Genomic DNA, 13,498 nt, shown 5'->3' on the forward strand with positions numbered 1-13,498 from the left:
CTTCAATAGGGGGTGTATGATAGCGTAAATGGGAATTATGTGATTCTTGTAAATTTTCTAAAGTCTTTGATTTTATAATCAAATGCATTCAAATCATTACAGGAATGTTTGCGGAAGTAATTCAGGGTTCACACAGTTTGGTTTTGGTAGGGACGTGCCGCTGAGATTTTGCAAGTGGACCCATAAATATACCATTTTTTCAAGAAATTTGGACCCATTGATATACCAAAAGTCGAAATTTTCGGCCGAATTTAACCAAAATTGTCTTAGTTTTTACAAATTTTCCCAAAATTTTGGAAAATTTTGAAAATTTTGGCTAGATTAAAAGGAAAAATTGGGCTGTTTTCCGAAAAAATTGAGAACATTTTGAAAAAAAGGACCCATTCATATACCAAAATAGGCTTTGAAAAGGGGGTCATTGATATACCAGAAGGCTGAAAATGCTACCCATGTTTGCGTGCACGCCCCCGTATGGTCATTTGTACTGAGTACCCCCGGGGTTCACACCGATCCTAATTTTAGTATACTGTCATGTTAGAGTGTGAGAGATGAGATAAGGAGTCGGCTGTTGTTATTCAGGTGCATGGTGGGGGAGGCTTTGGCCCCTGCCCAAACCATGAAATACCAGCCTATTTTAGCCACTCAGACATGCCCCTGTTACTGGACAAAATAAGTGAAGTTGGGTAGGAAAAGAGGTGGTGAGAGGTATGGGGGAGGGGAAGAAGGCTGTGAGAAAAAGAGTGAACATGAGGGAAAGAAAGAGGTGGGGGTAAAATATGTCTTTGTAATACGTACTATGTATTTAAATGTTCATTGTAAATTGCATGATATATAGGAAAGAGAATGTAATGCATTGTGCGTTATTTTTCGAAAATCATGAACTTGTGTAAGTAACACAAATCTAGTATGTTGCATGGAAGTAAACACTGTCAAAGTGGACAATTTTGTAATACATTTATTTTCACAGTTTTTGCAATAACTCTGCTGCAAAAATTAAAACGTGCAAATATATAATGTGCACCCGGATCAAAAGTATGCACTTTTCGGCTGCTACATGTGTCTCTTTTTACATTAATTATAATAGTACATTGTAGCTAGGAATAAATACCAAACTCATCTTTAAGTGGAGATCGCTTCATATCATGCAATTCACATGAATGATCTCTGCATTTGGGGATGATTTTAAGTGACCTCCACTTCAGATCAGTCTGGTATATTCCTTGCTAAAAAAAAACCCAATTGCGCAAAAGGTTCCACTTTACAGTATAATCTTATAGTTTAAATTTAGAATTTACATTTAAGTATTAGAAATAAGTAGATCTCCCAGCATGCATCTGTGAACTTACCCATTGTGCTTGTTGTTGTCTTCCCTTCTTTTAATAGATGAACCTTTGTCGTCACCAGATTCTGCGCCTTTATACGACAACTCTGGAGCGACCACGCCAATTAGTGACCTTCCCAGCCCCACAGCTAGCGAAATTGAACAGAATGAAGCCGAGAGGGAAGTGCTATTTAATGAACTTACAGAGGTAAGTGTTGACCTTTATGTGACCCTTGAACCTGATGACCCACGACATTATACAAGTGACCTATCCAACCCCACAGCTAGCATGTATAAATGCTGAAATCAGGAAGCAAGGAGTATCTACTCAATGGGCTATATATGCCAGTCGAAATCCACACATCTCCTATGGAAGGCATGACCTTAATTTTCCACACAGGAAGTGTGAATTTTAAATATGGTTATCTGAATGGGCGACTATTTGAAATCTACTCCCTCTGTGTGGGAGTTGAGATGTCTTCCATAGGGGATGTATGAATTTCAACTGGACTAGCCCAATACTGGCCACTGTGGTACACATTGAAGCGCTCTACTGCAGATCTCCTTGCTCTTGTTGATTCAGATTGCACCCATGAAGCGAGGGAAGTGAAATAATCTAGAACTTGCTCCAAAACTGTCATTATGCAGTGTATTGTCACATTGGAGGACACAGAAGTATGTACCACATCGATGTGCATTACTGCAGATATGCTCACTCATGTAAATTACCTCAATAAAGCATTCTAAAGGAAGTGACATAAACCGCAAAATGTAATATGTGCTGTAGATAGAAGTATATGAATTGTAAATTGATACTTGAAATCAAGATTACCTAAGCTGTGTGGGTGGGTGGCTAAATGCATGAGAAGGAGAAACTAGATGTAGTATTTCAAAGGCTTGCATTATTTGGATTATGACTAAAGGCTAAAATATAATGATAAACATGTAGTCTGACATTTTGTGTTTAGTTTTGAGGTTGCAATTAACAAACAGTGGAAATTAGAGAAATCCCCAAAATGCCGTATTTCGCAACAGAAAAATGTACGGAAACGTTAGACTTTGTAAATGTATATGTATATACTAGCGTACCGGTACCATTAAGTTGGATACATATTACAGCTATTGCGTTCAATATGATCAATCAATCAATCAGATAATCAATGTATCAGTGATATTTGATATCACATATAGCATTGAAGCAGACATTAATTGAGGTACATGTAATACAGGAGGTCAGATCTGAATCTAAGAATGTCTCACATGATATGTATATGTACATGTACATCACATGCTTCTCACATGTGTTAACAAGTCAGATTTAAATGTCTATGTACATTTATACTACACATAAATGTGCATGTACAATCGCTTGTACATCACATGCCCCTTATGTTATTTTACAGGTTGAGAGTGACGTGACATAGTAGCATTGAAACAGACAAAAAAAATGTCTCACATGTATAATACATGGACGTCACATGCACATCACATGCTTCTCACATGTATTTCATATGTTATTTTACAGGTGGAGAGTGACATAATGGCGTTAAGGCAAACTCTGAGGTCAAAAGAGGTCAGAGCTAAAGAAATCAGACGTAAGCTAGGCATGACACCAATTCATAGGATCAAAGAAGATGTTAGCACGGGATGGAATAAATTACAAACATCCACTGCGTAAGTACTAAATAAAAAGGTCCCATGTGTAATAGCTGCCAGGTGTCAAACCTTTTAGAAATGCACAGTATAGAGTGCATAAATTGATAAATATCTATAGGGCAGCTATTGCAGATATGGCCTTCTGTATAGATTGAGGGTGAACCCCATGAGCACTACCTGCCGATCTAACATTGCCTCTGATTGGTCAATTACATGATATCTTCATTTTAATCACCAATCAGAATGGAGCTTTAAATAATTCACCCACATTTTTTTGCATGGTGAAATTATTCTATAACAATGTTGCTGATTGGTCCAATTGATAATGAAAACTTCTTTTTGACCAATCGGCAGGTAGTTCTCATGGGGTTAAATTGAAATTATGTATTAATACTGTACCCTATACAGGATCACGAAAGTGGTAACTCTTGTAATTTTAAAACTCACACCTAAGCTTCATTATGACATTGATGCGTGCTGCGTGGGGATTTAAAAAAATCCCAGCATAAATTTTAAATGATATTTAATCATAGACATAAACTAGGTATTTTATAACGTATAATTCACATCATCATATCCCTATTCAGAATGTAATACGAGTTCACAAGGCAAAATGCCAAATTTCAAATGATCAGGATTATAGCATTGTGTAATTCAGCTTAGCAGATTTTTCAACTCAATACATGCAGCCATTGACTCAGATTAACTATTAATACTGCTGCTTAACGTTGTATGAAAATGTGTACAGCATTTGAATTGTATCACAATGACCTTATATGCTTCAACATTCATGCGTAACACATATAACTGATGCAGTAAATGTGTGAACATTGAACAATTACAATGTTTTATGCGTTGCTTTTTTTTAAATACAAATTTTTATGGGTTTGCACTTTGCTGAACTTGGAAAAGTATAAAACTGTCAAACTGTTTTATAGATAATTAGCAGTATTATACTTTTCTCCAAGGAATTTGGCAAAACCCAATAAGATATTTTATTTATTTATTTATTTATTTATTTATTTATTTATTTATTTATTTATTTATTTATTTATTTATTTATTTATTTATTTATTTATTTATTTATTTATTTATTTATTTATTTATTTGTACATCCTATCAAAAGGATGCACTAATCGGCTGTTACATGTGTCTCATTTTACATAATACATGTAGTTAGGAATATATATAGGCTCATCTCAATTGGAGGTCACTTCCAATAATCACCAAGTCACATGGTTAAAGAATGTTCTCTTTATTCCTAAACCATGTGACTTGGGATGATTTGAAGTGACCTCCACTTGAGATGAGTCTGGTATTTATTCCTAGTTATTATGTGAAATGAGACGCATGTAGCAGCCATTTTGATATGGATGTACACATTTATTTATTTATTTATTTATTTATTTATTTATTTGTTTGTTTGTTTGTTTGTTTGTTTGTTTGTTTGTTTGTTTGTTTGTTTGTTTGTTTATTTATTTAACAAGTATTATTTTTCAGGTGACTATAACTTTGGAATTTTTTTATTTATTTTATTTTTTTCTTATTTATTTATTTATTTATTTATTTATTTATTTACTTATTTATTTATTTATTTATTTATTTATTTATTTATTTATTTATTTATTTATTATTTATTTATTATTTATTTATTTATTTATTTACTTGTTTATTTATTTGACTTCATCACTTGATATATTATGTAGGGCTTATCTAGCAATGTTTTGGAACACAATCAACCCTCTGTCATTATCCTTGATATAATTGCACTCACTCCCATTAATTTCACCTGTATGTGAATTACCTGCAAATGTAATATTTTACCAATTTGTCAGCTCATATTTAGCGTGTAAGTGTCCTATCTGCTATATGTGACATGATCAAGGGGAATGAGTCACATGTCAAGTTACGTCAATTTATCAATCGCTGAAAACAACATAAAACAAAAGAATTGTAACACTGTCTTTGCCAATATCTCAAAATCAATATTAGCGACATCCGACTCATTTCCCTTGATCGTGTCACATATGTGACATGATCAAGGGGAATGAGTCACATGTCAAGTTACGTCAATTTATCAATCGCTGAAAACAATATAAAACAAAAGAATTGTAACACTCTCTTGGCCAATATCTCAAAATCAATATTAGCAACATCCGACTCATTTCCCTTGATCGTGTCATTATGTCATATATGTCTGTAAAAGGGCTTTGTTGTAGATGTAATTTGCTGTATGATATCTTTTTGTATTCATGAACATGATATCTGTGTATGATTACATATTTTTCTTCAATTTGTGTTCTTGAATTATACTGTTTGCATGCTTGAAAACTGTCATGTGATGTGTAAAATCAGCACATGTAACCCATGGAACCTCTGTAATGAATCTAAAATTAGGACATATAGGAATAGGGGATATTTGGATGGATTTGACGTATTGCCTGCCCTTGCCAACTGCCCTGGATTTGTCCAATTCCTGCATAAACATTTTCAGATATGTCATACAGGGTGTCTCTAAAAGAACTGTACGGTTTGAAGATGTTGTTTTTAGAGTATTTGCCAGAATGAAACTGAACAGAATAGTGCATGTTGTTGTGCGATAAAACAGCCACCTCAATTTTTTTTGTTTAAATTGAGCCCTTTTGGAATTAACAATTTGAAAATCACACCTCATGTAAAAGCCAGTCCACGAGTCATAAATAATGTGCATTGAACCATTCATGCATATGAATACTACATCAATACCCAGTTATGGTATAGCTCATTGACGGAGCCTGTATTAAATCCGTGTTCAGGATTCAAAATGAATTGTCATCGTAAAAGTCTTTTATTTCAAAAAGTCTTATAAAGCTGTCTTATTATACAATTGCATAAATTATACAATCTTGTTTGGTTCAGGAATTTAAAATAAAATGATAGAAATTACAATTTTTGACAGTACAGCTCTTTTACAGACACCCTGTAAGAAGAAGGAATGACAGCTAAATTTTAAAAGCTCAATTCTAACACAAAAATTCCACATAGAAACTGCTGTATCACAATGTATGCAGGCCACTGCAGACTGGGAGAACGTGATTTCTCTCCAATTGGGATTATAGCCAATAACAAACGTCACTAAATACAGAAGCCACAAACCACAATATCCCTGCACTGCTGCTCATCCTGGTCTGATAGTGTAACCCCAGAGATGATGTCTTACCCTTCCCAGAATCCTTTGCAACATGATAAATTTATTACATCACATCATCCCAATCTACTGTGTACAGGTTCTTTTTTTTTTCATTTCGAAAATAGACTGGCTAAACATGAGTCGATAGTCAAGAAATCAGGGGTGTGAAATATCCTCTTTTAAGCTGAATTCCTCATTTTTGGAAATTTCTTTGAGGCAAAATTTCACCTTTTTCTTTTATTTTCAGCCCATTTTGAGCATATTTCAGTGCTTTTCCTCTTTTTTGAACAAAGTTCCTCTTTTTTCAATAGAGGTCACTCACACTCCTGAGAAATAAATATATTTTGTAAAATGAGCTTTGTTTGTTGAGGTACATTTTGTTACTATCGACCCACATTGCACCAGTTAGCAAATCAGTGCAGAAAATTGAAATTAATGAAATGCATTATGGGAATTGTACGATATCGTCTCTGATAACCCTACATTGTACTTCCCTATCGTGTTGTCTTCCTTACTTCTTAACCCATTCAATTACGTGTTGTGTATACTTTGTGACTGTGTGTTTTCCCGATTGACTCATGTCAACACTTAGATACCAGAATACGAGCGCTAAAATGAGTGAATGGAATGAATATATCACCACCAGCGAAACGTAAGTAACAAGGCCTCAATTTGCTCATTGTGACTACAAAAGGTGTATCTCAATAGTAAAACAAACTTGACAATAGCAGGGCAAAATATTGCTCCTAAGTGCTGAGACCTTTGTGTTTTCTAGAAATAAATGGGAAAGTTGCTGATTTCTAGACAGGAATAACTGATTCGAAAATAATTGAGTCGAAAATGAACGTGTTGGAGCGTGTGAGTAGGATTATTTCAAAAGTGAGCGAAAAGTGATCATTCGTTATCTGCTGATGTTTGCATTTAATGATCATTTTCTGAATTCAAAGAGATTGATCATTCAAATTAACGTACATATCAAAATAATTTGTGCAGCTTGTGTTTAACCATCACACCCTAAGAGCGTAAGCCTAAAATATGATATCATACCCCTAATAAGTGTTAAATAGATCTATCTTAAAACACAAGGTGCAAAAGTTATGCCCTTTTTGGAAACCCCATCATCAATTGCTTTTGAACAGCAGCTTACTTATTTTAGGCATAATGTACAATGTTATGTGAAATTGGGTTTTTTTTGTGAACCCTGATTTGGCATATAATGTTTACATGTGTCCCAACTTGCACCTTAAAGAACAATTTTGACATAATGTTGTAATTATGACATTAAGTCCCTATAGAACTCTTTGTTATACATGTATAGCCAGTGAGGTTTCTTTCAATTTACCTTGTTATTTGGGCTTAAAATGGAAAGAAACCCTTCCCGACAGATATTATTTCAGCATTTTAGTTAAAGAATAACAAAATTAAAATTTGATATAAATCGTACATTATGGCTTAAATATTTAGCAGTGCTTTATTATTGATTTGCCTTTTGACACCAAGAGGTCAATGTACTATTGAGATTGAGATACACCTTTCTGCGTTGTTTGGGTTGAGCTGAGCATTTGCAAGCAACTAACCAAGGTTGTTCTAATACGTCATCAGCATATAACGCCCCTACATAACACATCATTGGGCTATTCCAGTTTAAATCCATACACCTTCTATTTAAGACATGTCCTTAATCTTCCGCACAGGGAGTGTGAATATCAGAAGGGGTTACCTGAATGGGTGACTCTCTTTGAAATTCACACTCCCTGTATGGTAGATATGGTCATGTTGTCCATAGTACTGGATTTCAACTGGAATTGCTCATTGCATTATATAAAATGGGGGAGGTGCTATCTTCAGTAGACAGCACCCACACCTGAGCTTGCCATAACACGTCATTGCATTATTTGAGACTGATCAATGCCATCTTCAATAGACAGCACCTGCCACACAAGGGTAACACTTCATCGCATGAAGGATACTGGTTCTATATGTGTATGTGACTTGCCCCCACAAAATGAACATAAAGTCGCCAGGACACTATAGAAGATACAGTCCATTCAACATGACAAAATTCAATAGGAAACAAAAAGAAATTCTGGAGGAAGTATTGATTTTTTAAAGACCAAAGTCAGGAGCCATCCTAACATGTTTGGTATGATTTTTATAAGGATTTCAAATCTGGAAAATCTTGGAAAGTTATTTTGTTAATTTTATGCTCATTTTTGAGAGCAGGTCACATATATGTGACCCGTTACAGTGAAAGGTACCTTATGTCGGCTGCTACATGTGTCTGTTTTTCCATATTGTTGGCAGCAAATATCAAACAATAATGACAATCTGAAGTGGCGGTCATTTCAAATCATCTCCAAGTCAACGAGGTTCAAGAATGTCCTCCCATTGTTAGTGGGTGGCTAATACATACCTATACAAATGTAATACAATGCTTTTGTAACCCACCACTCATGCCATTTGAATAGGGATTAGCCATAGCAAATAAAGACTGGAGCTGTATAACAAACAGTTCTATAGACACGCATACAAGCTTATTATCCTCTACAACAATAGGATTAATGATTGGTTTAGAATGTATTTGGCACTAGCAAAATGAGACATTTGTAGCTCCCGACTTAAGGTACCTTTTGCTGTAACGGGTCACATATTGTAGAGAGTGCTTGCACCCAGGCATAACACATCATTGCATAAGGGAAGCGGTACTGTTGTAAGGATACTAGTGTGACATGTACATTATATATGATGTTATAGAGAGCACTTTCACTTACTGCATTAGGGAACCAGTGCTATCTTCAGTAGACAGCAATTGCACAGACTATTACAGGCTATACATCGTTTCTTCAACGAATTTAACCTCAAGCTTGATCTTTCTGTATCAATCAGTTGCTATCTTCACACGATAGCACTGTTGTTGCTTGTATTGAAATTTGTGCAGGAGACAGCACTTGCACAGACCAGTACAGGCGATATATTGTTGCTTTCACACATTTTGTCTCATTACTTTCATGTTTTATCACTCAGTTAATTGCTATCTTCAAAAGAAAGCACATTTTTGTATTAAGGTGCTGTCTTCAATAGACAGCACTAAAACATGGGTCATAAAAACACTTAATGCATGTATTGTTTGCTTCCACTAAAAGGGATCTTTAGGTACAGGCGTCAGTCAGTCAGTTGCTATCTACAGTAGACAGCACTCACATTGCATTGCTTACAATGTCAAATTATGTTGATATACATGTTTCAATCAATTGCTATCTTCAGAAGATAGCACATTTGGTATTATTAAAACCAGTGCTATCTTAAGTATCTGATCTTTTGGTACAGTTATCACCCAGTTGCTATCTACAGTAGACAACATTCATTGAGACTATTACATGAATTGCTTCCACACATGTAGCATCATTATGGTCTTTTGGTACATCAATCAACTGCTATCTTCAGGTTAAATACCACTAATTATGTATTACACGTGTTTCAATGGGAAAATGCCTAATTTCGGGTGGAATTTTCTCATATTCAGAACTCTCACAGTTCAATGCCACCAATATCAGGTGAAACTATATGATTTAGATGCCAAATGATCAAAAATTCAACATAGGTTGACCTGAGACTTTTCTTGTTTTAACGCACTGAACCGTAAACACCTTAAAATGACAGTGCGCCTCGAAGCTGAAAGTTACAATATGATAAGGCGACTATTTACTAAAACCGAAGCCGTGCGTATGAATTTTGGTACTATTACATCAAAAATGTCATATAATGAGAGAAAATGTACCATTTTGAAGCATCAAACTCTGAGAAGTACTTTTTTGGCTATATAACTTGATCAATTTCAGCGATTTTAATGCAGTCTTTTTGAATGCCATGAAAACAAATAGTTCCTCATCGTATTTCAATGTATCGCCCAGGCCTATTAGTGGTATTTAACCTATATAAGCACAAAGGTGCTCCAATCTCGGTAAAATGCCATGAATGTAAACATTTACATTTGCAATAGATGTTTTAACAAGAACATTTCTGGAAAACAGCATGACGAGTAAAATATCAATAATTTTCGGACACCCTGTATGATGACCGTTCGCTGTTTTTGCTTCAACCTAGGACTATATCTGGAGATTCGTGTCTGTAGCCTGTCCTAGCACGATCAGATCAGATTAAGATTGATTTAGGGTTAGTGTTCCGATATAGGCTTGCTGTTTGGTGTTAGAATTGTTGATTAGGGTCAGGTTCGCATTAGGAATAGGGTTTTTATAGGGCTAGGCTCATGGATAGGGATAGAGATACGGCTAGGTCCGAGGATTAGATATGGGTTTAAAATAGAGTTATAGATCAAGTTAGGGCTCCGGCTTGAGTTAGGATAGAGTGAGGCCACGAGGATGCTGTAGAGGCCTATAGACAACGTGTACACAAAGACTAGGTTTTATTTTACACGTGACTATGGGCCTTACATGAGCCTTAAAGCTTAAGCAAAATGCCTAGCCTAGGCCTATGTGCGTTATTTAGGGCAAGGAAATCACCAACAAAATGTGCATGTGGGTCTAATTAACAAAGTGGCATGTCTATATGATCATATGAGCTGAGCATTTGCAAGCAACTAACCAAGGTTGTTCTAATACGTCATCAGCATGTAACGCCCCTACATAACACATCATTGGGCTATTCCAGTTGAAATCCATACACTCCCGATGGAAGGCATGTCCCTAATCTTCCGCACAGGGAGTGTGAATTTCAGAAGGGGTTACCTGAATGGGTGACTCTCTTTGAAATTCACACTCCCTGTATGGTAGATATGGTCATGTCTTCCATAGTACTGGATTTCAACTGGAATTGCTCATTGCATTACATAAAATGGGGGAGGTGCTATCTTCAGTAGACAGCACCCACACCTGAGCTTGCCATAGCACGTCATTGCATTATTTGAGACTGATCAATGCCATCTTCAATAGACAGCACCTGCCACACAAGGGTAACACTTCATCGCATGAAGGATACTAGTGCTGTATGTGACGTGCCCCCACAAAATGAGCATAAAGTCGCCAGGACACTATAGAAGATACAGTCCATTCAACATGACAAAATTCAATAGGAAACAAAAAGAAATTCTGGAGGAAGTATTGATTTTTTAAAGACCAAAGTCAGGAGCCATCCTAACATGTTTGGTATGATTTTTATAAGGATTTCAAATCTGGAAAATCTTGGAAAGTTATTTTGTTAATTTTATGCTCATTTTTTGAGAGCAGGTCACATATATGTGACCCGTTACAGTGAAAGGTACCTTATGTCGGCTGCTACATGTGTCTGTTTTTCCATATTGTTGGCAGCAAATATCAAACAATAATGACAATCTGAAGTGGCGGTCATTTCAAATCATCTCCAAGTCAACGAGGTTCAAGAATGTCCTCCCATTGTTAGTGGGTGGCTAATACATACCTATACAAATGTAATACAATGCTTTTGTAACCCACCACTCATGCCATTTGAATAGGGATTAGCCATAGCAAATAAAGACTGGAGCTGTATAACAAACAGTTCTATAGACACGTACAAGCTTATTATCCTCTACAACAATAGGATTAATGATTGGTTTAGAATGTATTTGGCACTAGCAAAATGAGACATTTGTAGCTCCCGACTTAAGGTACCTTTTGCTGTAACGGGTCACATATTGTAGAGAGTGCTTGCACCCAGGCATAACACATCATTGCATAAGGGAAGCGGTACTGTTGTAAGGATACTAGTGTGACATGTACATTATATATGATGTTATAGAGAGCACTTTCACTTACTGCATTAGGGAACCAGTGCTATCTTCAGTAGACAGCAATTGCACAGACTATTACAGGCTATACATCGCTTTCTTCAACGAATTTAACCTCAAGCTTGATCTTTCTGTATCAATCAGTTGCTATCTTCACACGATAGCACTGTTGTTGCTTGTATTGAAATTTGTGCAGGAGACAGCACTTGCACAGACCAGTACAGGCGATATATTGTTGCTTTCACACATTTTGTCTCATTACTTTCATGTTTTATCACTCAGTTAATTGCTATCTTCAAAAGAAAGCACATTTTTGTATTAAGGTGCTGTCTTCAATAGACAGCACTAAAACATGGGTCATAAAAACACTTAATGCATGTATTGTTTGCTTCCACTAAAAAGGGATCTTTAGGTACAGGCGTCAGTCAGTCAGTTGCTATCTACAGTAGACAGCACTCACATTGCATTGCTTACAATGTCAAATTATGTTGATATACATGTTTCAATCAATTGTTATCTTCAGAAGATAGCACATTTGGTATTATTAAAACCAGTGCTATCTTAAGTATCTGATCTTTTGGTACAGTTATCACCCAGTTGCTATCTACAGTAGACAACATTCATTGAGACTATTACATGAATTGCTTCCACACATGTAGCATCATTATGGTCTTTTGGTACATCAATCAACTGCTATCTTCAGGTTAAATACCACTAATTATGTATTACACGTGTTTCAATGGGAAAATGCCTAATTTCGGGTGGAATTTTCTCATATTCAGAACTCTCACAGTTCAATGCCACCAATATCAGGTGAAACTATATGATTTAGATGCCAAATGATCAAAAATTCAACATAGGTTGACCTGAGACTTTTCTTGTTTTAACGCACTGAACCGTAAACACCTTAAAATGACAGTGCCCTCGAAGCTGAAAGTTACAATATGATAAGGCGACTATTTACTAAAAACCGAAGCTGTGCGTATGAATTTTGGTACTATTACATCAAAAATGTCATATAATGAGAGAAAATGTACCATTTTGAAGCATCAAACTCTGAGAAGTACTTTTTGGCTATATAACTTGATCAATTTCAGCGATTTTAATGCAGTCTTTTGAATGCCATGAAAACAAATAGTTCCTCATCGTATTTCAATGTATCGCCCAGGCCTATTAGTGGTATTTAACCTATATAAGCACAAAGGTGCTCCAATCTCGGGTAAAATGCCATGAATGTAAACATTTACATTTGCAATAGATGTTTTAACAAGAACATTTCTGGAAAACAGCATGACGAGTAAAATATCAATAATTTTCGGACACCCTGTATGATGACCGTTTCGCTGTTTTTGCTTCAACCTAGGACTATATCTGGAGATTCGTGTCTGTAGCCTGTCCTAGCACGATCAGATCAGATTAAGATTGATTTAGGGTTAGTGTTCCGATATAGGCTTGCTGTTTGGTGTTAGAATTGTTGATTAGGGTCAGGTTCGCATTAGGAATAGGGTTTTTATAGGGCTAGGCTCATGGATAGGGATAGAGATACGGCTAGGTCCGAGGATTAGATATGGGTTTAAAATAGAGTTATAGA

General features: G+C 35.8%; 1 protein-coding gene across 5 annotated transcripts in view; it reads left to right on the plus strand.

The window, feature by feature from the left end:
- LOC140163192 (tumor protein D54-like) overlaps positions 1–13,498 on the plus strand; it is a 67,686-nt gene that overhangs the window by 24,789 nt on the left and 29,399 nt on the right. For 3 of the 5 annotated variants that reach the window (XM_072186586.1, XM_072186582.1, XM_072186583.1), the window contains exons 2-4: positions 1,384–1,529; positions 2,847–2,995; positions 6,739–6,798. In XM_072186586.1, the coding sequence (XP_072042687.1) occupies positions 1,384–1,529; positions 2,847–2,995; positions 6,739–6,798 (355 nt within the window). The remainder of the gene's footprint in view (positions 1–1,383; positions 1,530–2,846; positions 2,996–6,738; positions 6,799–13,498) is intronic. The other 2 variants (XM_072186587.1, XM_072186585.1) reach the window with 2 other exon arrangements.

This window comes from Amphiura filiformis, chromosome 10, assembly GCF_039555335.1.
Source record: "Amphiura filiformis chromosome 10, Afil_fr2py, whole genome shotgun sequence".
Classification (NCBI taxonomy): Eukaryota; Metazoa; Echinodermata; class Ophiuroidea; order Amphilepidida; family Amphiuridae; genus Amphiura; species Amphiura filiformis.